The sequence below is a fragment of the Lithobates pipiens genome, unplaced genomic scaffold (genome assembly GCF_037356315.1).
Source record: "Lithobates pipiens isolate NorthernLeopardFrog02 unplaced genomic scaffold, aLitPip1_a1.2 Scaffold_13, whole genome shotgun sequence".
Lineage (NCBI taxonomy): Eukaryota > Metazoa > Chordata > Amphibia > Anura > Ranidae > Lithobates > Lithobates pipiens.
Genome location: NW_027507718.1, coordinates 23,081,218 through 23,106,650, shown reverse-complemented (window position 1 = coordinate 23,106,650; position 25,433 = coordinate 23,081,218). Strand labels below are relative to the sequence as shown.

The 25,433-nt window shown below is 39.7% G+C and overlaps 1 protein-coding gene across 4 annotated transcripts in view; it reads left to right on the top strand.

The window, feature by feature from the left end:
- PCSK5 (proprotein convertase subtilisin/kexin type 5) overlaps positions 1–25,433 on the top strand; it is a 628,432-nt gene that overhangs the window by 283,586 nt on the left and 319,413 nt on the right. For all 4 annotated transcript variants that reach the window (XM_077474911.1, XM_077474913.1, XM_077474912.1 and 1 more), the window contains exon 9: positions 11,201–11,301. In XM_077474911.1, the coding sequence (XP_077331037.1) occupies positions 11,201–11,301 (101 nt within the window). The remainder of the gene's footprint in view (positions 1–11,200; positions 11,302–25,433) is intronic.

Below are 25,433 nucleotides of genomic sequence, written 5' to 3'. Positions count from 1 at the left end.
GCACAAAGTTGTCAGAAAATCCGATCGTTCAGAACTAGATGACATAGAATTTTAGATCCTGCTCTCAAACTGTGCGTCGGACAATCCGACGGAAAAATCAGTCCGAAAGTCCGACCGTGTGTACAGGGCATTATAGTGTGTATGATCTTAGAATAGCCATTTTGTCAGAATGATTATTGGGCAAGTTGAATTTTCTGAATGACAGTTCAGCAATGGCCAGCCTAAAAACTTCTCATTTGACAAAGGCTAAACAATTAGCTTGCACTTATTGTAGTATTCCAATTATGTGAAATAATCCCTTCATTTTAATCAGCCTCCTGTATCTTTTAAATTTGAACTCTAAACAGATACAAGAGATACACATTATTGCAGCTGTGTTATCTATAACCACTTGCCGACCAGCCAGCGTCATTATATTGCGGCAGGTCAGCACGATCCCGCGAACCGTCGTAGCTGCACGTCGGCTCCTTAAAGTGGGATAACAGGCATGGCCGCTGCACTGCAGGGGTGCCGATGCTTGTGACCGGTGGTCGCAATGACTGCCGGCACGAGAGGCAGAACAGGGACATGTGTGCGTAAACACACAAATCCCTGAGTTTCTAATAGCTAGGAACCACGATCTGTCATCTCCTATAGTCAGTCCCATCCCCCCACAGTTAGAACACACAGTCAGGGAACACAGTTAACCCATTGATCGTGCCCCAGTGTTAAAAGTACAAAATATAGTGTTTTTTTTTTTTTTTTCAAAATTGCCGATCTGTTTTTGTTTTTAGCGAAAAAATAAAAATCGCAGAGGTGATCAAATACCACCAAAAGAAAGCTATATTTGTGGGAAAAAAAGGACGTCAATTTTGTTTGGGTGCAGTGTCACACGACTGTGCAATTGTCAGTTAAAGTGACACAGTGCCGTATCGCAAAAAATGGCCTGGTCATCGAGCAGCCAAATCTTCCGGGGCTGAAGTGGTTAAAACATAAGGGGCCTCAAAAATGTATAAACACTTCAACATGAAAAATATATGCATGAAAATTGTGTTACTAGATATATATAAACATCAAAGGGTAGTTGTAAGTCGTGTTTGAGTTATGCAGTCACATTAGGTGCTCAAAGTTAGCATCCAGACCCTTTTGATTTTGGCAAACTACTGCATGAACAACATTGGCAGTGTCCACAGGAATTGCTCTGCATGATGTTTTAATTTCTTCCCATAGTGCAGTCAGTGTAGGTGGTTTTCTATGATGCACAACATCCTTTGGTGTTGTCAACAGATAGAAATCAAGGGGTGTGGAGGGAATTCAACAGCACCTCCATTTCCTATTCAACGTCCTAAAATTGAGATAGGCTCTCAGGTCTCTGTGGTAGTGAGGTGGTGCTTCATCTTGCTGGAAGTAAAATTGCTCATCCGCATAAACTGAACAAATGGCTTGTAAATTGATTACATCAACAATGGTGCGACTACTGACATCTTTAGGGGAAATCTAATACTACACCACATTGCTGCCATAATTCAATTGGTGATTTAAAAAGGCATAGATAACAACTGTTGAAGTGTGTATAAATGTTTTGGGTTCCTCTGTATATCATCACTTGTCATCTTTCAGTGTAGGCAGTCTGAGTACCTTTTGATTTAGTATTAGTCTGTTCTCCCTGTACAACAGAGCTCAGAGTGATGTAATGAAGAAGGAGATCCAGGAGCCAAGTAGTTCATGTGCTGACAAAGAGTGTGTTAATGGTAGGGGAAAGTAGAGTAGAAGATCCATCATAGGCTGGAGGTGTATTCATGACAGCCTGGGCCCAAAGAAATGGGTTGAATGGTGATGGTCTGGGGAGCGGAGAGTTGCAGCCACTTGTGCCAATCAAATGCAGCAATTTGTGCCCGTCAAATGCAGCCATTTGTGCCCAGTATATGCAGCCATTTGTGCCCATCAAATGCAGCCAGGTATGTCCCCCGGCTCGGCTGTCACTTCACTAACCCTCCCCTGCGGTCGGTCCGGTGGCACTTACCACTCGTGTGGCGAGGCTCTGCTCCTCACCTGGAGTGACGGGCTCTCCCCTCCAGCGGCTCTCCTCCTCAGTGGGAAGCGGCAGCTCTCCCCCTCGACTGCTCTCCTCGGCGGGAAGCAGCGGCTCTCCTCCTCGGCAGGAAGATGTGGCTGTGGCTCCTGTGTCTGCTCGGCTCCTCAGGCTTCCTCCGCCGTGTCTCCTCTTTTGCCAAAGCATTAGGCATCCAAGAGGATTGCCTAATGCTTTGACCAATCTGGAGACAGGTCTCACTGACCTCAACTCAACGTTAGTGTGAAAATAGCGAAAATTAATTTGCTATGCCACACAACAGGATGGGATCGGGACGCAGTGCTGCATCCATGATGCAAATCTCCTGTTCTACCACATCTCAAAGGATGGATTGAGATCTGGTGAATGTGAGGGCCATTGGAGTACAGTGAACTCATTGTCATGTTCAAGAAACCAGTTGGAGATTATTTGAGCTTTGTGACATGGTGTATTATCCTGCTGGAGGTGGCCATCAGAAGTTATAGAGGGATAGACATGGTCAGCAACAATACTCAGGTAGACCATAGCATTTAAACAGTGCTCAGCTGGTATTAAGGGGCTCGGTGTGCCATGAAAATATTCCCCACACCATTACACCACAACCTGCATTCTGAACCATTGATACAAGGCAGGATGGTTCCAAGCTTTCATGTTGTTTATTCCAAATTCTGATCCTACCATTTGAATGTCGCTTCTAAAATTGAGACACATCTAACCAGGCAATGTGTGTGCAAATTGTAACCTGTTCATAGCTGACAGGAGTGTCACCCGGTGTGGTATTCTGCTGCTGTAGCCCATCTGCTTCAAGGTTTGATGTGTTGTGCATTCAGAGATGGTATTCTGCATACCTTGGTTGTCAAGTGGTTACTTGAGTTACTGTTGCCTTTCTATCATCTCAAACCTATCATCTCCAGTCTGCCCATTCTCCTCTGACATCAACAAGGCATTTTCATCCACACAACTGCCACTCACTGGATATTTTCTCTTTCGGACCATTCTCTGTAAACCCTAGAGATGTTTGCAAGTGAAAATCCAAATAGCTGTTTTTGAAAATACTCAGACCAGACTGTCTGGCACCAATAACCATGCCACATTCAAATTCACTTAAATCCTATTTGTTCCCTATTCTGATGCTTGGCCTGAACTTCAGCAAGTCGTCTTCACCACCTCTAGCTGCCTAAATGCATTGAGTTTCTGCCACATGATTGGCTGATTAGCAATTTGCGTTATATCTACTCTTTTTAAATCATAATGGCAAAAGAGACTACCCAAATGACCTTGATCAAAAGCTTACACACCCCAGTTCTTAATACCGTGTATTGCCCCTCTTAACATCAATGACAGCTTGTCTAGTCTTTTGTGGAATTTTTGGATGAGGCTCTTTATTTTCTCAGATGGTAAAGTTGCCCATTCCTCTTGGCAAAAAGCCTCCAGTTCCTGTAAATTCTTGGGCTGTCTTGCATGAACTGCATGTTTGAGATCTCCCCAGAGTGGCTCAATGATATTGAGGTCAGGAGACTGAGATGGCCACTCCACAACCTTCACTTTATTCTGCTGTAGCCAATGACAGGTCGACTTGGCCTTGTGTTTTGGATCATTGTCATGTTGGAATGTTCAAGTACTTTCCATGTGCCACTTCCTGGCTCATAAATTTTTTGATAACATACTGCATTCATCTTGCCCAAAATTTTGACCAAATTTCCTGTGCCTTTGAAGCTCACACATCCCCAAAACATCAGCGATCCACCTCCGTGTTTCACAGTAGGAATGGTGTACCTTTCATCATAGGCCTTGTTGACTCCTCTGCAAATGTAGTGTTTATGGTTGTAGCCAAAAAGCTCAATTTTGGTCTGTTCACTCCAAATGACTTTGTGCCAGAAGGTTTGAGGCTTGTCTCTGTGCTGTTTGGCATATTGTAAGTGGGATACTTTGTGACATTTGCATAGTAATGGCTTTCTTCTGGTGACTCGACCATGCAGCCCATATTTCTTCATGAGCCTCCTTATTGTGCATCTTGGAACAGCCACATCACATGTTTTCAGAGAGACCTGTATTTCACCTGACGTTATTTGTTTGTTTTTCTTTGCATCCCAAACAATTTTCTTGGCAGTTGTGGCTGAAATTTTAGTTAGTCTACCTTACCGTGGTTTGGTTTGAACAGAACCCCTCATTTTCCACTTTTTGATTAGAGTTTGAACACTGCTGATTGGCATTCTCAGTTCCTTGGATATCTTACCATATACCTTTTCTGTTTTATACAGTTCAACTACCTTTTCCTGCAGATCCATTGACAATTTGTTTGCTTTCCCCATGACTCAGAATCCAGAAACATCAGTGCAGCACTGGATGAAAGATGCAAGGGTCTGTCAGGAGTCCAGAAACTCATTGACCCTCTATTCACACACCCTTATTGACCTTTTATGCACACACTCTAACACTAGTCATAGTCATTCAAACCCCTTTGTGTCAACTTGTGTGCATGTTATAAGGTCAAAATCACCAGGGTATGTCAACTTTTGATCAGGGTCATTTGGGTAGTTTCTGTTGTAATTATGATTTAAAAACAGTAAACACAGTTGATTGATAATAAATGGCTTCAGCCATACACTAATGATGAGTGAAATAAATGTTGTGTTATCATTCATATTCGTAAACGGACAATAAATCATACATTCTGCCAGTGTATATATGTGTATATATATATATATATATATATATATATATATATATATATATATATATATATATAGTTGTGCTCAAACGCTTGCATAGCCTGGCAGAATTCATGACATTTTGGCATTGATACTGAAAATATGACCAATCATGCCAACAAAAATGTCTTTTATTTGAGTATAGTGATCATATAAAGCAATTTATTATCACATAGTTGTTTGGCCTTGGTACAGACACACAAGGTGACATGCAAAGGTTAGAATGTCAAATAATTAATTTTAAAAAATGTAGTTAATTTCCCACATCCGTGGCTTTTTAAATGGCAATTATTTTCTGAGTTTGATAGCTCTCATGTGGATGCACTGAGCAGGTTAGATACTGAGCCATGGGAAGCAGAAAAGAAATGTCAAAAGACCTGATTAACAAGGTATTGGGACTTTATGAGGATGGCAAAGGATAGACAAAGATATCCAAAGCATGAAATATGCCAGTCAGTACTGTTCAATCACTTTTAAAGAAGTGGAAAATTTCCAAGCCAAGGTCAGGTAGACCAAGAAAGATTGCAGCCACAACTGCCAGAAGAATTGTTTGGGATACAAAGAAAAACCCACAGGTAACATCTGGAGAAATATAGACTTCTCTAGAAAAGGATGGTGTGTTTTTTTCAATGAGCACAATACGACAATATTACAAAAATGAAGAAGCCTTTACTGCACCAATGCCACAAAAAGATCATGGTTACAATATGCTCGACAACACCTTAACATGCCTCACAGCTTTTGGCACACTGTAATCTGGGGTGACAAGACCAAAATAGAGCTTTATGGTCGCAACCATAAGCGCTTTGTTTGGAGAGGGGTCAACAAGATCTAAAGTGACAAGATTACCATCCCTGCTGTGAAGCATGGTGGTGGCTCAGTAATGTTTTTGGGGTGTGTGAACTCTAAAGGCAAGGGGAATTTCGTGAAAAATGATGACACTATAGATGCAGCATGCTTTCAGAAAATACTGGCAGACAATTTGCATTCGTCTGCATGAAAGCTGGGCATGGGACACTCTTGGACTTTCCTAAGCACAACAAGTTGACCCTCCAGTGGTTGCAGCAGAAAAAGATGAAGGTTCTGGAGTGGACATCACAGTCTCCTGACCTTAATATCATTGAGCCATTCTGGGGAGATCTCAAACATGCGGTTCATGCAAAAGCGTGTGTGTATATATAGATATATATCTATATATACACACATACAATATGTGCATATATATATATATATAAATAGTGACACATGGCTGGATGACATATATATTGAGTGCTTATAAGTGAGAAATGTACGAGTATGATATCCAGGTCTTTTTGCAATTGACACAAAGATCTTGATTTGAGTCATGAATTTATTATATAACTTCATGAAAAGAAGCTATGAAAACAAACTCTGCCCCTCAAATAGCATCTGGTGCTGTGACAGCCTTTCCATGTTTACAAAAAGAAAAAAATACAATTATGTTCCAAATGAACTACGGAAGTGTTGTTACAAAAACAATAATATTGGATTTGCACTAAGCTTTCTATGATCTGAATACAGATGTTCTGGCATTGACTGGAAAGCTAAATGTACCAGAATGAGATGTTTAAAATAAACCATTTAATCCTCAAGAAGCCTATATAACCACATTTCAGAATTATTCACTGGATCTGGATCGAATATATTACATGGAGCAACTAAATTGTTCTCTTGGCTTTATGATGCAATTTGATGTTTGTGTCATAGTTAATTTTTGATAAATTGCATAATAGAAGTAGAACTAAATCAGTTGTGATCTAAAATTAATTTGAAAGCAAACTGAAGTTGTTGGAATGTCATGGAATGAGGTAATTGAACTCCATTCCAAGTGCTGACTTGAGGTGTTCTGTAAGTCTGCCAGTATCAGTATGTTAACATATTCAGAAGAGGTTTGGAGAATTGGGCTTCCACTGAATGTGCGATTATACATATTACTCTGTCTTTATCCATTTTATCCATTTATTGCATTGATTTTTTTTGTATCAAGTCACTGCAAGATTGGAAAAGCATGGGATGATAGGGTTTCTGTGATTGTTGTCTCATTTATATAGAGATCTTGTTATTTTTTATGTATGTACAGTGCCTTGAAAAAGTATTCACACCCCTGGAAATTTTCCACATATTGTCATGTTACAACCAAAAACGTAAATGTATTTTATTGGGATTTTATATGATAGACCAACACAAAGTGGCACATAACTGTGAAGTGGAAGGAAAATGATAAATGGTTTTCAACTTTTTTTTTTTTTACAAATAAATATGTGAAAAGTGTGGCATGCATTTGTATGTTATTATTATTATTTAATATGCTCCCTTTACTCTGATACCCCTAACTAAAATCTAGTGTAACCAATTGCCTTCAGAAATCCCCAAGTTAGTAAATAGAGTCCACCTGTGTGTAATTTAATCTCTGTATAAATACAGCTCTTCTGTGAAGCCCTCAGAGGTTTGTTAGAGAACCTTAGTGAACCAACAGCATCATGAAGGTCAAGGAACACACCATATAGGTCAGGGATAAAGTTGTGGAGAAGTTTAAAGCAGGGGTAGGTTATAAAAAAAATATCCCAAGCTTTGAACATTTCATGGAGCACTGTTCAATCCATCATTCGAAAATGGAAAGAGTTTTGCATTGCAAAATGCAAACCTACCAAGACATGGCCTTCCACCTAAACTGACAGGCCGGTCAGGGAGAGCATTAATCAGAGAAGCAGCCAAGGGGTCCATGGTGACTTTGGAGGAGCTGCAGAGATCCACAGCTCAGGTGGGAGAATCTGTCCACAGGACAACTATTAGTCATGCACTCCACAAATCTGGATTTTATAAAAGAGTGCCCATAAAGAAAGCTAATGTTGAAAGAAAGCCATAAGAAGTCCTGTTTGCAGTTTGCAAGAAGCCATGTGGGGGACACAGCAAACATGTGAAACAAGGTGCTCTGGTCAGATGAGACCAAAATTTATCTTTTTGGCCTAAATGGAAAATACTATGTGTGGTGGTAAACAAACACTGCACATCACCCTGAACACACCATCCCCACCGTGAAACATTGTGGCGGAAGCATCATGTTGTGGGGATGCTTTTCTTCAGCAGGGACAGGGAAGCTGGTCAGAGTTGAAGGGAAGAGAGATGGAGCCAAATACATGGCAATCTTAGAAGAAAACCCATCAGAGTCTGCAAAAGACTTGACACTGGGGCAGGCAGGTTCACCTTCCATCAGGACAATGACCCTAAACATACAGCCAGAGCTAAAATGGAATGGTTTAGATCAAAGCATATGTGTGTGTTAGAATGGCCCAGTCAAAGTCCAGACTTAAATCCAATTGAGAATCTGTGACAAGACTTGTAAATTGCTGTTTGCAGATGCTCTCCATCCAATCTGACAGAACTTGAGCTATTTTGCAAAGAAGAATGGGCAAAAAGTTCACTCTCTAGATGTGCAAAGCTGTTAGAGACATACCCAAAAAGACTTGCAGCTGTAATTTCAGTGAAAGGTGGTTCTACAAAGTATTAACTCAAGGGGGCTGAATACAAATGCATGCCACACTTTTGACATATTTATTTGTAAAAAAAATTGAAAACCATTTATCATTTTTCTTCCACTTCACAATTATGTGCTACTTTGTGTTGGTCTTTCACATAAAAATCACAATAAAGTACATTTACATTTTTGGTTGTAAAATGACAAAATGTGGAAATTTTCAAGGGTTATGAATACTTTTTCAAGGTGCTGTATATGCTGTGTATTCACTATATTGTCAAAGTATTGGGACGTCTGCCTTTACATGCACATGAACTTTAATGACGTCTTAGTCCATAGTGTTCATTATGAGTTGGCCCACCCTTTGCAGCTATAACATCTTTAACTCTCATGGGAAGGCTGTCCACAAGGTTTAGTAGTCTTTCTATGGGAATATTTGACCATTCTCCCAGAAGCGCATTTGTGAGGACTGGCACTGATGTTGGATGAGGCTTGGTTCACAGTCTCCACTCTAATTCACCCCAAAGGGTCAAGTCAAGTTCCTCTACCCCAAACTCGCTCATCCATGTCTTTATAGACCTTGCTTTGTGCACTAGTCCAAATCATTTGGTTGAGTGGGGATTATGATGTGGGACTTTTCAGGGGTTGAACTGGGTTCCTTTGTTCCAGTGAAGGGAACTCTTAAGGTATGAGCATACTAAGACATTTTGGACAATTTCATGTCTCCCAACTTTGTGGGAACAGATTGGGGATGGCCTTTGCTATTCCAACGTGACTGCACACCGGTGTACAGAGCAAGGTTCATAAAGACATGAATGAGTGGGTTTTAGGAGGAGGAACTTGACTGGCTTGAACAGAGTCCTGACCACAACCCGATAGAACACCTTATACCGCATAGACACTACCGGACTTATCGAGAGCAAAGGTCCAACGGAACAAATCCGTCAGACAATTTGATAGTGTGTGGGCTCCATCGGACCTTTCCTGTGCAAAAATCTGACGGACTTTAGAAATAGAACATGTTTCAAAATTTTTCGCCAGAACTCCGCCGGACCCAGTTCCTATCGAGAAGTCCACTTGTGTGTATGCTAGTCTGACGCATTAAAAAATTACGCTAGGGCAGCCATTGGCTCCTAGCTATCTGGCTATGAACTGCCTTATTCTATTCCGGACGTACGTCATCATGTTCGAATCAGTCGGACTTTGGTGTGATTGTGTGTGGCCAAGTGCGTTCATTCAGAAAGTCGTCGAAACTCTGCCGAAAGTCAGTCGGGAAGACCGTCGAAAAATTCCGGTCGTGTGCAAGTGGCATAAGGGACGAATTAGAGTGGAGACTGCAATCCAGGCCTCCTTATCCAACATCAGTTCCTGACCTCACAAATGTGCTTCTGGAAGAATGGTCAAACATTCCCATAGACACACTCCTAAGCCTTGTGGACAGCCTTCCCAGAATAGTTGAAGCTGTTATAGCTGCAAAGGGTGGGCTAACTCAATATTGAATCTTAGGACTGGGGTGGCATTAAAATTCATGTGCATGTAAAGGCAGGCGCTCCAATACTTTTGATAATATAGTATATATATATATATATATATATATATATATATATATATTATAATGTTTTATAAGACCACATGCTCTACCAAAAAACACCAAAAAAGAGGGGCTAATACCTCTGTCAACTTTTTAGTGCCTCCTGTGTACTGATTTTGTGATATTTCTCCTTACTTTGCGTCTATTTGATGGGTGTAAGGAAGTAAATGGAAAATTGCACCACAAGGAAGACTTCTGAATACTTTCGGTCTAGATGAGGTATCAGACAGAACAGGATGAGTAGAGAATTTTTATTTACTCGGGACACTGTTAACATTGCAAATCTTTCAGAAAAATCTCTTCTATGCAACAGAATATGTAACCCATTCCCACTCTATCCACAACCAAATAAAAGTTTTGTCATCTTCATGTATAATATTTTGCCTGGTGTAAGGGGGTAGGTTGTGTAAAAATTAGATGTCACAATGACACTCTGTGGGGCTAAAGTGACTTTAACAGGTGCTATACATGAAAACAGGAAAACCTCAGTGCTGATACAAGGATAGAAGTCCCAGAATATATTTTACATCATATTATCTTCACGGCTTCCCGTCCTTCACTTCACTGAACAGTTGTGCCTGTTACTATCTATGGGTTAATCTTTCTGTAATACCTTGGTAACATACCAACAGGACTAGGTAACCATTCCCAAAATATATTTACCTTTCACCTCCCTTATCGTTTTCCTTTTGCCCCTTTCACACGACCATTCCCATCAGGTCTGTCTTTCAGTTTTTCAAGCAGATCTGATCAGATGGTCCATTCTGCTAAAAATAAACTGAAATGGATCCATTCTCCTGTGTGTAAGTGGATTGGATCGCCCCTAGAGTAGAGCGTGCTCTGCCCTTGTCCATGCTGCAAAAACTGAGCAGGCACGGACCTGTCATACCCCAGTTCTTCTCTGATCGTCAGGGGATCAGCGGTCAGATCCCCTTCTGATCAAACTGGAAGGTACCTATGTGAAAGCGTCCTTACAGTAGAATGTTTCTTTCAAAATTGTGGGTAATTTGAAAACCTTCATAAAATCAGCCTGCTTCTTGAGACTAGTCTATGATAAAGTGGAAGAAAGAAAAGCGGGGTCATATCTTCTTGCAGCTAACAATGGTTTACATTTCTGAAAACATGTAAAAAATATAACCTATAATGTATAGCTGGTACCTGAGGCCAACAACCCTCTGCAAATTTACAAAACTTGTGCAATTTTTTCCTGTAAATTTATTTCCTTTAGAAGTTTGTGGTAAAAACCAGAATCGTAAAAGAATAAAAATAGCACAAGCATATTGTTTTCACTATAGAGTCATTTTCTTTGTCAAATAATTTAGAGAAATAAAAAAGTTAATATTATGTTTCAGATCACCACAGATCTACGGCAGCGCTGTACAGACAGTCACACTGGAACCTCAGCATCTGCTCCTATGGCTGCTGGGATTATAGCCCTTGCACTAGAAGCCAAGTAAGTATTGCAGGTTCTGGCCTGACAGTGTATTAAACTATATAAAAATGTAGAAATCTGTGTAATGTCCATTAGATTAGCCAATTATTGAGTAATGAAATACTATTCCAAAGAAAAGGGCTATTTTTCTTAATAATTCCTAAAAATTCCATTAAAAAAAAAAGTCCACCAATTACTTTTTATTTCATTTACAGTGTAAATTCCAACATCAAACAATTTTAATTTTGTAGTATTACTGGCAACTTGAATCAGATTTTGGGTATCCTGGTGGTGATATCCCCACAGAAATTTACAGTTTTAGCCAATTGTCACAGCTTTTCTGCAGCCAAATTATATCACACTCCCTAACTAAATTCTGTATATTGTAGAATACACAGTTAAATGAGGATTCCAGAACCATCACTATGGCCTTGGCAATAGAGCACAGGCTATAGCAGAACTGAAGCCTTTGAGATATGTAAGAAGACAGTGAGTAATTCAGCCCACTCACCATGACATGTTATATCGTCATTTTAAGCAGAAGCTTCTGTCAACCACATTGTCATTTTGGAAATCACATAAGCTTCAGGTGGCCATATGTCAATCCATTGGATGTGGCTGCTGGAACCACTGGTTGTGGCGATCTAGGTCTCCCCCACCTAGGGTCTGAAAGAGTTAGTACCACAATTTCCACAAAGCACTCCATACAGGTTTTTTGAATTGCAGTGTAATTGCTGTGCTCCCACATTATTATTACATAGGGAATAGACAGCCACCTTGCATTCAGAAAATTGTTTTTTTAGATACCATGCATATTTTTGACAAAAAAAGGGAAACAGTGGGATATCTCTTTTGCTATATAGATTATCTTTGAATTTTCAAACCATTGATATTTTTAGGTTACCTTCGTACAGCCATTTGTATATCTCACTCTGTAAACTTCTTGCCCATGTTCCTTAAACTTGAGTGTATTGAATTATGACCTTTTTACATAATAAAATAGTTTGTAAAAAAAAAAAAAAGACAGCCACCTTGAAACAGGTTAGGGTTCACCTACTGCAACAGATGTTTAGTAGTTATATGTAATTCATAATTTATTCAACTGTTGACTTGCAAAACTTTCCCTGATGCTGCAATTCATGTCCATTTAAACCCAGCTTGATTGTTAAGTGTCGATGACAAAGTATTGCAGCATAAGAGCAAAATACTTTCTTATATTGAAAGGAAAACTTTGACTTTGGGTGTTAACACTCTGCACTGTTTCATTAAAATTACACTTTTGTCATATCCTTACGTTCAGATTATGTTGATTGTATTGTTATAAATATGTAAGGTTGCACTGATTTTTTTAAGAAAAAAATTACTTACATTTTTTTTTTCACATTCACAACTAAGTAATACTAAATAGATTAATATTTAATATAGTAATATTAAAAATAAATTATGTAGATCTGTTTTCAAATTAAGCCCACAGTTTCCAAGCCCAACCCCCTATAGGGAAAATAGACCATGGTCCTGAAGTGGTTAAGCAAAGAGTGCATATTCACTTTAAAAATGTATCTTATAAATAAGCATGTATGGTATTGTATTTATTTTTGGCATAAAAAACTGCCTGGCTTTCACTGTACCTCATAACAATAGTGTGAGGAAACTGTGTAATGTAATCCACAGCTTTATGAAATTGCCTTTGTAAGATATTTATTTTATGTGGATATTATTTTGCACGAAAAGATAATTTGTTTACAGTTTTATTATTGAAATAAACATTTCAGTGTAGTAAGAATAATTATTACTAGATTTTTCTTTCTTAACCTGTGTGACTTTCAATATTCACTGCACATACAAGCTATGAGAACATTTTTGTGAACCCTTAGTAATTATCTGGAAATCTACATTAAGGTGATACTAATTATACAATGTTTAACCACTTGCCCTCCAGAATATTTATTGCCTTCATATGGCCTTCATAACCAGGCCATTTTTTATACAATGCAGCACTAGTTACTTTGCCTGACAATTGCACGGTAATCCAAGTACCCAAGTAAAATTTATGTAATTTTTTTTCCCACAAATAGAGCTTTCTTTTGGTGGTATTTAAACACCACTGGGTTTCTTATTTTTAGCGCTATAAAAAAACAGACCATTTTGAAAAAAATATATCGTTTTTTTTTACTTTCTGTTATAAAACATATTCAATAAAAAAAATTAAAAAAATCGAATTTCTCCATAAATTTAGGCCAATATGTATTCTGCTACATATTTTGGAGAAGTAAGCAGATATTGATTGGTTTGCGCAAAAGTTATAGCATCTACAAACTATGGTATATATATACTGGAATTTTTATTTATTTATTTTTTATAGTAGTAATGGTGATTATTAACTTATAGTGAGACTGCAATATTGAGGCGGCCAATTGGACACTTTTGATGCTGTGGGAACCATTATCACTAATACGGTGATCAGTGCTGTCACTATGCACTGCCACTGTACTAATGACACTAGCAGGGAAGGGGTTAAACATCTAGGGCGATCAAAGGGTTAAATGTGTGTTTGTGTGTACTATGTGTGCTGTTTTTACTTAGGGATGTGGTATAAAGAAAATCCATCACTTCACCCTTGTCAGGACAGAGCTCTGCATTTACATATGCAGAGCTCTTTTCAGTCTCTCTCCTCAATGGCCAGTGGATGCCGGTGGACATCCATTGGCCGACACCTGCTGATCAGCTTCTGCTGTGACAAACCACGACAAAAGCGGCGCGCATGCCCCCTACCCAGAAGTGCAAAATCACATACAGTATATACAGTAAATGATTCTGCACAGCGTGGCTGCCTTGTAGCAGTAAATTTGCAATGGGCCAGTCAGCAAGTGGTTAATTGCCATTATCACTCCTATTTATGTATAGTGCATCCTGAAAGTATTCATATTAGTTAACTTTTTCCACATTTTAGCCTTCATAAAATTCATTATTTTCCTCAAACTTCTTCAAACAATACCTCATAATGACAGCCTAAAAAAAGCTTGTTTGAAATCTTTGCAAATTTATTCAAAATAAAAAATCACATGTACATAAGTATTTACTGACTTTGACATGACACTCAAAATTTAGCTCAGGTGCATCCTGCTTCCACTAATCATCCTTGAGATGGTTCTACAACTTAATTGGAATCCACCTGTGGTAAATTCAGTTGATTGGACAAGATTTGGAAAGGCACACACCTGTCTATATAAGGTCCCACAGTTAACAGTGCATGTCAGAGCACAAATTAAGCTATGAAGTCCAAGGAATTGTCTGTAGACCTCTGAGACAGGATTGTATTGAGGCACATATCTGGGGAAGGGTATAGAAACATTTCTGCAGCATTGAAGGTTCCAATGAGCACAGTGGCCTCCATCATGGTAGAATTTTGGAACCACCGGGACTTCTCCTTGAGCGGGCTGCCCAGTCAAACTGTGCAATCGGGGGGTGAAGGGCCTTAGTCAGGGAGGTGACCAAGATCCCGTTTGTCACCTTAACAGAGCTCAAGCATTTCTCTTAAGGAGGGAGGAGTACCTTCCAGAAGAACAACCATCTATGCAGCATTCCACCAATCAGTCCTGCATGGCAAAGTGGCCATGCAAAAGCCACTGCTCAATAAAAGGCAAATGACAGCCCACCTAGAGTTTGCCAAAAGTAATCCTGAAGAACTCTCAGACCATGAGAAACGAAATTCTCTGGTCTTATGAAATAAAGATTGAACTTTTTGGCCTGAATGGCAAGTGTCATGTCTGGAGGAAACCAAGCACCGCTCATCACCTTTCATACCATCCCTACAGTGAATCATGGTGGTGGCAGCATCATGCTGTGGGAATGTTTTTCAGCGGCAGGAACTGGGAGACTAGTCCAGATCGAAGGAAAGATGAATGCAGCAATGTACAGAGACATCCTTGATGAAGACCTGCTCCAGAGCGTTCTGGACCTTAGACAGGGGCAAAGGTTTATCTTCCAACAGGGCAACACCCCTAAGCACACAGCCAAGATAACAAAGGAGTGGCTATGGGACAACTCTGTGAATGTCCAGATCCCAGACTTGAACCAGATTGAACATCTCTGGAGAGATCTGAAAATGGCTGTGCACCGACGCTGCCCATCCAACCTGATAGAGCTTGAGAAGTCCTACAAAGAAGAATGGGAGAAAATAGGTGTGCCAAGCTTGTAGCATCAAACTCCCAAAATATTGAGGCTGTAATTTGGTGCCAAAAGTGCTTCAACAAAGTATTGAGCAAAGGCTGTGAATACTTATGTACATGGTATTTTTTTTTTTTTTTTTTTTTATATAAATTTGCAAAGATTTCAAACATCTTTCACATTGTCATTATGGGGTATTGTTTGTAGAATTTTGAGGAAAATAATGAATAAAAAACTATTTTGGAATAAGGCTGCAATATAACAATATGTGGAAAAAATCAAGCACTGTAAATACTTTCGCTGTATAAAGATCATGCTACTATGTTTAATTTATTATAAAAAAATCATCTGAGTACCTTATTTACTTTCAATATTTTTTATTAAAGTTTCACGTGAGAAACAATGAATACACAATGAGGCTTATAGAAGACGTCAATAGTAAAAATACATTTGAATACAAAGCATAATGGTTTCAAGAGAGATAATGGGATGTAGTAATTAGTCAAAGTATGATAAACAGATGAAACTCCAGAGAATGAGAGTAAACTGCAGACCTGCAATAGAGGGCAGATTTATACAAGCAAGGCTAAAACTGTGTGGACTCCTTTTGGGAGATGCTTACTTGCAACAGCCCTGAATGTAGATGGGCAGGGTTGTATATATATACTATCCTGAACTCCTAGAAAGGGTTCTAAATGTTCTAGAATTGTAGAATAGTCCACGCTTTTGGAGTGCCCTCTATACCTCTGGAACAACTTGCAAAAACAGAGCCGAAAAATCCCATAAGCAACTTATGTCTGGTAGATCCAGACAAAAAACCCCTAAAAAAAAAAAAGGGAGAAAAGAGAAAAGGGAGAGAGAAGCAGAATACATGACCAAGATAAAAAGAGCAAAATTATATGTTAGAAAAGAGTGAATAAAGAGGAGAAGTGATGCGAGGGGAGAGAGAAATTAGACACCAAGGGAACTTAAGCATGAATGGAGAGACAGCTGACTAAATAGAAGTATGAAAATGATTTGCCCAGGGTTCCCAGATCAAGTCAAATTTCTGGACTGTATCCTGAAGAATACTAACTGCTTTTTCCTGAGTCATTATCCAAGAAAATTTCTGCTTCGCTGCTGAGAAGGGCACAGATGGTTGTTTTCAAGCACAAGCAATTGTAAGATTGACTCCCAATAGTATGAAATAAATCAGTTTTTGAGTAATTTTAGGGATCTTATTGACCCTTTCATTTAAAAGTGCGACTAAAGGCAATTTGGGGATTGCCCCTCCTGTGACCTTTTACAGAAAATAGAAAAACTTGTTCCAAAAACCTCTTATACGGGGACAGTACCAAATTACCTACATGACCACAGCCCCGAAAACAAAGGGGAGACGTTCCTGGGTAGATCTTTGCTAAGTGGGAAGGAACATGATACCAACATTTAACACTGGCCTCCATCAGGAAAATGTTAGCAATACCTTTAAAGGGCTGTTGAAAGCAGTGGTGCCAAGTATCCGACTCCCAATTAATTTCCAAATCTTGTTCCCAAAGTAGAGCATATGAGGGTTTCTCTGAAGTATCCGACAGTATATTAGGGAAATACCCCCCCTCTGATCCATGATCCTAGAGCTCTATTGTTCATACGGGGTTACCCTCAGTGGGTCTGGTTTAGTCTTCCACAGAGAGCGCAAAAAATTACGAATTTGAGTCAATCTGAATTTCTCAGATTGAGGCATCTCCAGCTTACTAACACAATGGCTTACTGTTAATAGACCTAGGGGGGAAATTAAATGTCCTATCCTAAATAATCCTTTTTTTAACCACCACTGGAAAGGCTGAATGTTTAGTGAGAATTGCAGGTTATGGAAGAGGTGAGATAGTGGATGGAATTCTGACGTGAGGGCAGGGTTAGAAGGTAGTGTATTGCATAAAGCCATGGAGTGTGAAAGGGTAGGGGATAAAATGGGCGGTCTGCTCTTACAGGGACACCAGAGAAGGAAATCTATGGTATGTCTAGGGATCGACTGTCTTTCCATGCTGACCCAATCCAGTTTATTCCCGCTGGCATATTCTATGGAGATTTGAGCTAGCTGGGCTGCTTGATAGTACTTCCATAAATTAGGGAGGCCTAAACCCCCTTAAGTTCGAAGTCTAAAAAGAACACCTTTAGGACAACTGTGTCTTTTAGAGCCCCACACAAAGTGTATGATTTTGGACTGGAATTTGGTGGGATTTCAGGATTGCGATGGGAAGGGAAGGGACCTAAAAAGGTATAAGAGCCTTGGTAACAAAGTAATTTTGACTGAATTCCTGCGTACCTTATTTAAAGGGTAACTAAACCCTAGTTTGTTTTTTTAAATAACAAACATATCATACTTACCTCCTCTGTGCAGTTGGTTTTGCACAGAGTGGTCTCAATTCTCCTCTTCTGGAGTCCCTTAGCGGCTCTGGTAGCTCCTCCTCTATTTGAGTGCCCCGTCAAAGAAACACTCTCCTTCGGGAAACCTGTGTGGGCGTGCCCCCGAGTCCTGCTCCTGCGTCTGTTGACTCAGACAGCAGAACTCGGCCCCAACCCACGACGCCCATGTCATTGGATTTGATTGACAGCACTTGGAGCCAATCTATCCAATTAGAACACTAAACACCGGCCAGAGCTGGTGTGCTCGTTTCTATCACGGGAATTACAGGGCTCGGGTAAGTAAAAGGGGGGCTATTGCATGATAGGAGGTTATTCACCTTAATGCATAGAATTCATTAAGGTAAAAAGGTCGCCCAAGAGTCACCAGTGGCACAATAGGGCAGAGTGGTTCAGGGGAGAGGTTAAATAAACAGTTACTTTCATCCAAGTATATTGAAAATTAAGAATAATGAAAAAGATTGGATGAGGGGGAGGTCAGAAAGGGAAAAGGTGGGATGCTTAAAAAGAGGGGGAGAGGGGAGAAAGGAGGGGGAAAGAAAATGTTATCATCCAACTGTAAACCAAAAGGAAAGCAGCCTCTTAACGAACCAGAACAGGAGCAGGGGGATTGTCCAGAAAACAAAAGGAGGACAGCAAGACATCCCTTTCTGTAGAGCAGGGATTTCCAAAGTATTGCCCTCCAGCTGTTGCAGAACTACACGTCCCATGAGGCATTGTAAAACTCTGACATTCACAGACATGACTAAGCATGATGGGAATTGTGGTTCCTGAACAACTGGAGGGCCGTAGTTTGGAGACCTCTGCTGTAGAGTGTAAATAAAACTATAAAAAAAATTGCCATTTCAAAATTAAGTATTGAGGAGAAAAGGATCAGAAAAGACCCATGTCAAATTTCTCTCTGTAAAGTAATATTTTCAATTCATGTTTATTATCGAACATACTTTGTGCTTAAGTGGAGATACATTTTTTTTTTAACCACTTGCCGCCCGCCCTATAGGCAAATGACGGCTGCAAAGTGGTTTCAAAATCCTGACCGGACGTCATATGACGTGATCAGGATTTTGAGCCGCTGCACGCCCCCGGGGGTGCGCATCGCGGTGATCGTTGTTGCGGGGTGTCAGTCTGACACCCTGCAACTACGATCTCGGTAAAGAGTCTCCGACGGGGACTCTTTACCACGTGATCAGCTGTGTCCAATCACGGCTGATCACAGTGTAAATAGGAAAAGCCGGTGATCGGCTTTTCCTCACTCGCGTCTGTCAGACGCGAGTAGAAGAGAGCTGATCGGCTGCTCCTCTGACAGGGGGGGGTCTGTGCTGATCGATTATCAGCGCAGCCCCCCCAAGGATGCCCACACTGGACCGCCAGGGATGCCACCAGACCACCAGGGATGCCTAGCACAAGGTAATCCTCCCTAGACCACCAGGGATGCCAGTCAGTGCCCACAATGGATGCCAACCAGTGCCCATAATGGATGCCAATCAATGCCCGCAATGGACATCACTGATTGGCATGCATTATTGTTTGGCACTGATTGGCATCCATTAGTACAGTATAACATAATACAATGCTGCCTATCAGTGCCCACCTGTGCCGCCTATCAGTGCCCACCTGTGCCGCCCATCAGTGCCCACATGTGCTGCCCATCAGTGCCGCTCCACCAGTGCCGCCCCACCAGTGCCGCCCCACCAGTGAAGCAGAAAACTTACTTATTTACAAAGTTTTGAAACTGAAACAAAAAAAAAACATAATTTTTTCAAAATTTTCGGTATTTTTTTATTTGTTTAGCAAAAAATAAAAACCGTAGAAGTGATCAAATACCACCAAAAGAAAGCTCTATTTGTGGGAAAAAAATGATAAAATTTCATTTGGGTACAGTGTAGCATGACCGCGCAATTGTCATTCAAAGTGCGACATCGCCGAAAGCTCAAAATTGGTCTGGACAGGAAGGTGTTTAAGTGCCCTGTATTGAAGTGGTTAATATAGTCTTACATGCAAGTAACAGGCATCTGAGGGATATGAGGTAGGTTGAGCTGTTGGAGAGCCATAGCCAAACAACATTAACATGGGGTCTTTTGGAATGATGCAGCGGGATATCCCAAAAATATAATTGGGCACTTGGTCCCAAAAGGCAGGGATATGTTGGCATGACCAGAGTCAAGTTAGAGAAGGCCTGTGTAGACTACAAAGCATGCAGGAGGCTGGTCGAGAAAAACTGTATGAAAGCTCTGTGAAAAAGTTTAAACAGAGTTTCTCCCTTAGCGAGATCATCAAGAAAAGTCATAAGCCCATGCAGACAACAAAGAGTTTGAGAGAGATTTTGTGAAATGTAAGTTGAGAGGCCTATAAATAGAATTAGAATAATTACAATCATAGCTGAAATCTACCTGGTTTCTGCTGGCAGCAGGCTTTAACATACTTTGTGCATTGAAAGTAGTAAAAAGAGGTTTTGGGCAGGCAGGGGTGGCAGTTGGAGATGTTTTGAAAGGGTTCAGGTTTTCCGTAATCATGCTCAAACAAAGAAATCACATGGGATACTCCCCTCTGTTTCCACATGGCGTATACCCCATATTGCAAACTGTGTGAAAACATAGGATTCCCGTAAATAGGTAAATAGCTGGATATGTGTGGGCACGCAGCCTTTTTTTCTGGATTTCTCTCAATGCTATCACTGTGACCCAGATCAGAATGTTCTGCTGGAGATTAGAGGGAAGTCATCTTAATTTACAATGCATGATAGCCATCGGGTCACAATGAGACATTAATGTAGAGAGATAAGCACAAACTCCAGTCTAAACCAATACGTAGTGGCATGCTAAATTATAAACCCTGATATTGGGTAGGTTAGCTCCCCCTTTGCTTCTTGGGAGATAGTTTCTGAAGACTGATACAAGGCCGCTTGTTGCTTCAAAGAAAAAAAACATAACTCTCTATTCAGTCTTTGTATGTCTTTATGTTTCAGTAGCAGTGGGATGGTCTGGAGTGGGTATACCAAGCTGGCAAAACTGACCATTTTGAATAGATCTCCCAAAAAGGGAGATGGGTAGGTCAAGCCACACCTTCAGCTCAGTAGCATCGCCAGTAACACTCGTAGTAGCTAATACTCTGCTTCTACACAGAACAGTCCAGAGCAATAGTCTTGGAATTAATGGCACAGGTTACATCATAAGACACACATGGAATCACCGATTTCTCTACAGTACTCAATAACAGATACTCAGAATTAGCACAGATATGCAGATAACCTCCCTATATACTTACCTGAGTCCTATATCAAACCAGAACTGTGCCCATCTGCAGCCAGCACTGCTCTATATCCCTTTTCACATGACTCCTGCTGTTGTCAATACAATCCCGTGAAGAAGGAGTGGGGTCAGGGACAAGCTGTGCATATAGCCCAGCTTGGGGGCGAGCCTGCAAGTGCACCCCAATAGGAAGCGCTTCCTATGGTGGTGTACAAAGAAGAGGAGGAGCCTAGAGCTCTGGCAGGGGAGCCCCAGAAGAACAGGATTGGGCCAGCTCTGTGCAATACCACTGGTAAAAAAGGAATAACTTAAAATCACATTAGGGTGGCCATCAAAGGACACCAAGAGTTGCAGCATTTAATTAGATAGCTGCTTCCCCTAAAAGACCTTTGGAGTCTGCAGAGAAACAATGTTCCTCTCAGTCTCTGCTCTATCTTCACTATGACACAGAAACACAGCGCCACCTACAGAATGGAGGACAAACTGCACCTGTCTATATCCAGGTTGCCATATTGCATTGGATTTTACAGAACATTACAGCAGCTGGGAATTAAAGGAAAAGTCATTTTTAATAACATTAAATTACAATATGGCTTACTTATCAATTGTGTATGCTAAAATATTTTTCATTAGCTTTTTATTTTCTTCTGCAAAAGTGGGATTACCCTTTATGACACATTTCCTTTAAAATAAAAGTAGTATATTGTCATGACTATGATTAGTAAGTATTTGTGGTATAAAATGTCTGGTCTGAACAATTAAACTGTAAAACGTTATTTTCTGAGGCAGAACAGCCAACTTAACTATGTGTGTCATTATTTGCCCTTATTATCTTACAGTTGTATGTTAGATTAATAGATTTTTTTAAAGTTTGAAACTGTGAATGTTATAAACAACTTTCTGTCCATTATCTTACATTTGCAGGCACAAATAGAAAAAAACCCATCCAGTGATATGGCCATATGTAGGCTTTCTGACAAAGATGATATAATTACTAGAGTACAATCTTTATTGGCTAATGCACCTTTTGCAATGAATATATTACTTTAGGAAATCGCAAATGCTATGTGATGCTATTATCGCAGAACTATTACTACAAAATCATATATTTATATGCAAATTTGGATATTTCGTATATATTTCTGCCTAAATAGAAACTTAAATCCATGCTTTCCATATGAATATCTGCAGTATTTCTAAATATCTCGTAAGAAATAGAGTATATCCAGCTTGATGCATAATGATATATCATGTAATGAACTTCTGCTGAGAATCCTAATAGGAAAACATACAATTCAGTACTAAAACTGAGATAAACTCCTCTGGTAGTTTATTCTTAGAACATCGAGGCTCATACAGTCTGACACTTGTAATTGTATACAGATTTTTTTGCTGTTTTGCATCAATGTATTATCAGAATTTGTAAGTCTAGTTTAACGCATAGCAGAACTTTTTCAGTTCACTCACACCTGAAATTGAAATCCCTCTGTCTTTGAATGATGTAACAATCTGATGTTAGTACTACGATCTCCCCCCCTGAGCTTTTGTGTTCTTACATGGAGATTGAACCCATTGGCTGAGAGCGCTGATCTCATGCCGATCAGTAGACCTTTTTCGGTCATGCCCCAACCGGCTGCCGTACACACTAGCAGGATGTTGGCCAGTTTCTATTGAACCGGCCCATACCACCCGATATTTGACCCATGTGTATGGTGCTTTAGTCTAATTACAAATCTGCTTGTTATCCCTACTACAATGTAATTAGTTGGTAAATGTTTAATTTAAAGGGACTATTTTGTTATAGTCGCGAGAGAAAATATACAGTTTTACACACAAAGAAACATACAAAGAGCTTAGTTTCAGGACTATCTAAAGCCATCTGAACTGTAAGGTAATAATTTCACAAAAAATAATTAATATATATCTAGAATTTTACTTTTATGCTTTGTAGTAGGTTACAGGACATTGCTTTAGGTTTTTTCAGTGAAACTTTTAAAGGAGTTTTTGGCACATTCAGATTTAACAATTGCTTTTTACCCTTACACAATTCATTGAGATCAGTAGCTGACATTTCAGATAGCATCCTTTACCATCTAGATGTAATGTGGTATACTACAACCCCTGTTGTATGGATACTGTTTGAACAATTTTATGTTTCAAAGGTTGGTCTAATAATTGTATACAGAACAAGAAACAGGGTGTTTGTATTTGGCATCAGAACTGACTCTAGTAGTTCTAGTTTTTGAGCTTTTTGCGCCAACCAGAAATTAGACTGAGACAAAACCACTCAGATGTCTAACCCTTAGCTTTCCCATTAAAGTTAATATAACCTATACAATTAAAACATAATCTAATGGGCTTGTTTAAGTGTGCGGCTAGGGGCAGTAAAAGCTAAGCTGAGCTGTGGTTGTACAACCCCCTGACTGCCCACCTAAACAAAAACATGAAACTGCTCAGCGCTATACACATCCCATGCCAAAAAATTCAAGCCCCGGTCACATTCAGTACTACTGCTGAACGCAACCTTAAAGTTAATAGGACCATTCGGCACCTACCCTGCAAACGCGTTCAGTGGACATGATTATGGCGGTGAGGAGGTGACATATTGTCTCCCAGCTGCTTGTCAATTGCCCTCAGAAAAGCGTTCCATTGCAGATCCATTTTCAGAGGGACAGAGAATGAGTCCTAAACTTTACATAAAATAAATCATTACCACTTACACAGAATCCTAAAACTTAAACTTTACATTAATATACTTCCTAATGGCTAACTTTAACCCTATCCATTAAAGTTTAGTATCTATTCCCTGACCATAACAGTAACCTTAAATTACCTTGAATGTAATTCCTAAGACCCCTTTCCCAGGGTGCCTCTGTGTATCTGATCGCTGCTGAGCAGGTGGATGACAGGTCCTATCTGCTGCGCTGTTTAGAGCAGACATGGACACAGTCCCGCTCTCCTCTATGGGGAAATCAGATGGAAACGAACCACCTGTTTTCATTGTCAGCCATGACACTCTCCTATTCAGCCTAAACAGAGTGAACCAAATAGATCTCCAGTGTATCACGCTTGTCTAGACTCTTATCATTTGGAGTCTAGATCTCTGGTAAGCAAGCACTGATTTAAGATGGAGGTGTACCCGGGAGAAAATTCCACAAACTATCTGTTTGCTCGCATTGGGATATTCACTTCAAGAGACTGTGTTCACTTACATTGTTTTTTGTGTGAGACTAATATGAGATGTTTATATGTACTGTATGGATACTGTTTTCCCTATTTTTATTATTTTTATTGTTTAGTGAGGCAGCTTATGTTGTATTTGTTTCTATCACCAACTGTCCTATTGTGTTGTTGCCAGTAGCTTATATTAATTTTTTTATTTCATTATTAACTTTGTAACTGCACAATCATTTTCTTTATTTATATTGTATATAAGATCTAAAACTATTTAGATATAGTAGCAACAAATTATATCAAAATGAATATATTACATATATATTACTGTGTATATGCATAAAACAGCTTGGCCACTCCCACAAGCCATGATTGCTGAGGAGCAAACCAGTTTATGATGTATTTAAAGCCTAAGTTTAGTTAATTAAAAATCAGCTCATAACGTATAACTTACCTTTAATGTAATGTTCCTTTTGCTGCTGCCGTTTCCCAATTTAGCAGAAATCTTACTGAGGGACCTGACAAGCACTGATCATGCCCGATTTAGCCCACCCTTTCTGTCCAACACCTCCATTCATATAAGTTGTACTACAGCCTCTATGAATGAAATGTGATCTATGAATGGAGGATGGGTGGATGATTGAAAGGTCCACCCCCTCCTTACTTGAAAAATCTCCTTTCATAATGTGAGTGCTGCCTGCCTACAGTACATTTTCAACTCCCTGCATGTTTTGCAACTTCTCCTCTGCTGTTTACTTTCAATTTCTAAGGACTACATGTCCCATGGTACCGTGCAGCCTTTAAAAAGTGATTCCTGTACTGTCACCACCTCCTGAAACTCCTCCTCTCAGCACCTCTGTAATTTAGAAATGTGTATAGGCTCTGTGAAATGTGTGACACAGCAGTGCCAACTCACAAGTCATAGTTAACATGTGCTGAAGAATCCAAGGAAATAAATGTGTAGAATTCTTTATCATAGTATGTCTAAAAACTTCAGTATCATTCAGATTAATATGAATAGGCTAGAAATAATTTAAATACAATGTAGAAATAATTATAATGATTTTAAATTTTGACCATAGATATGCTTTTAGTATTTAGACTAAATAAAGTCTGGTAATATTAATGCTGCATTTGTTTTACAATCATGGTTGGCTCATGTTG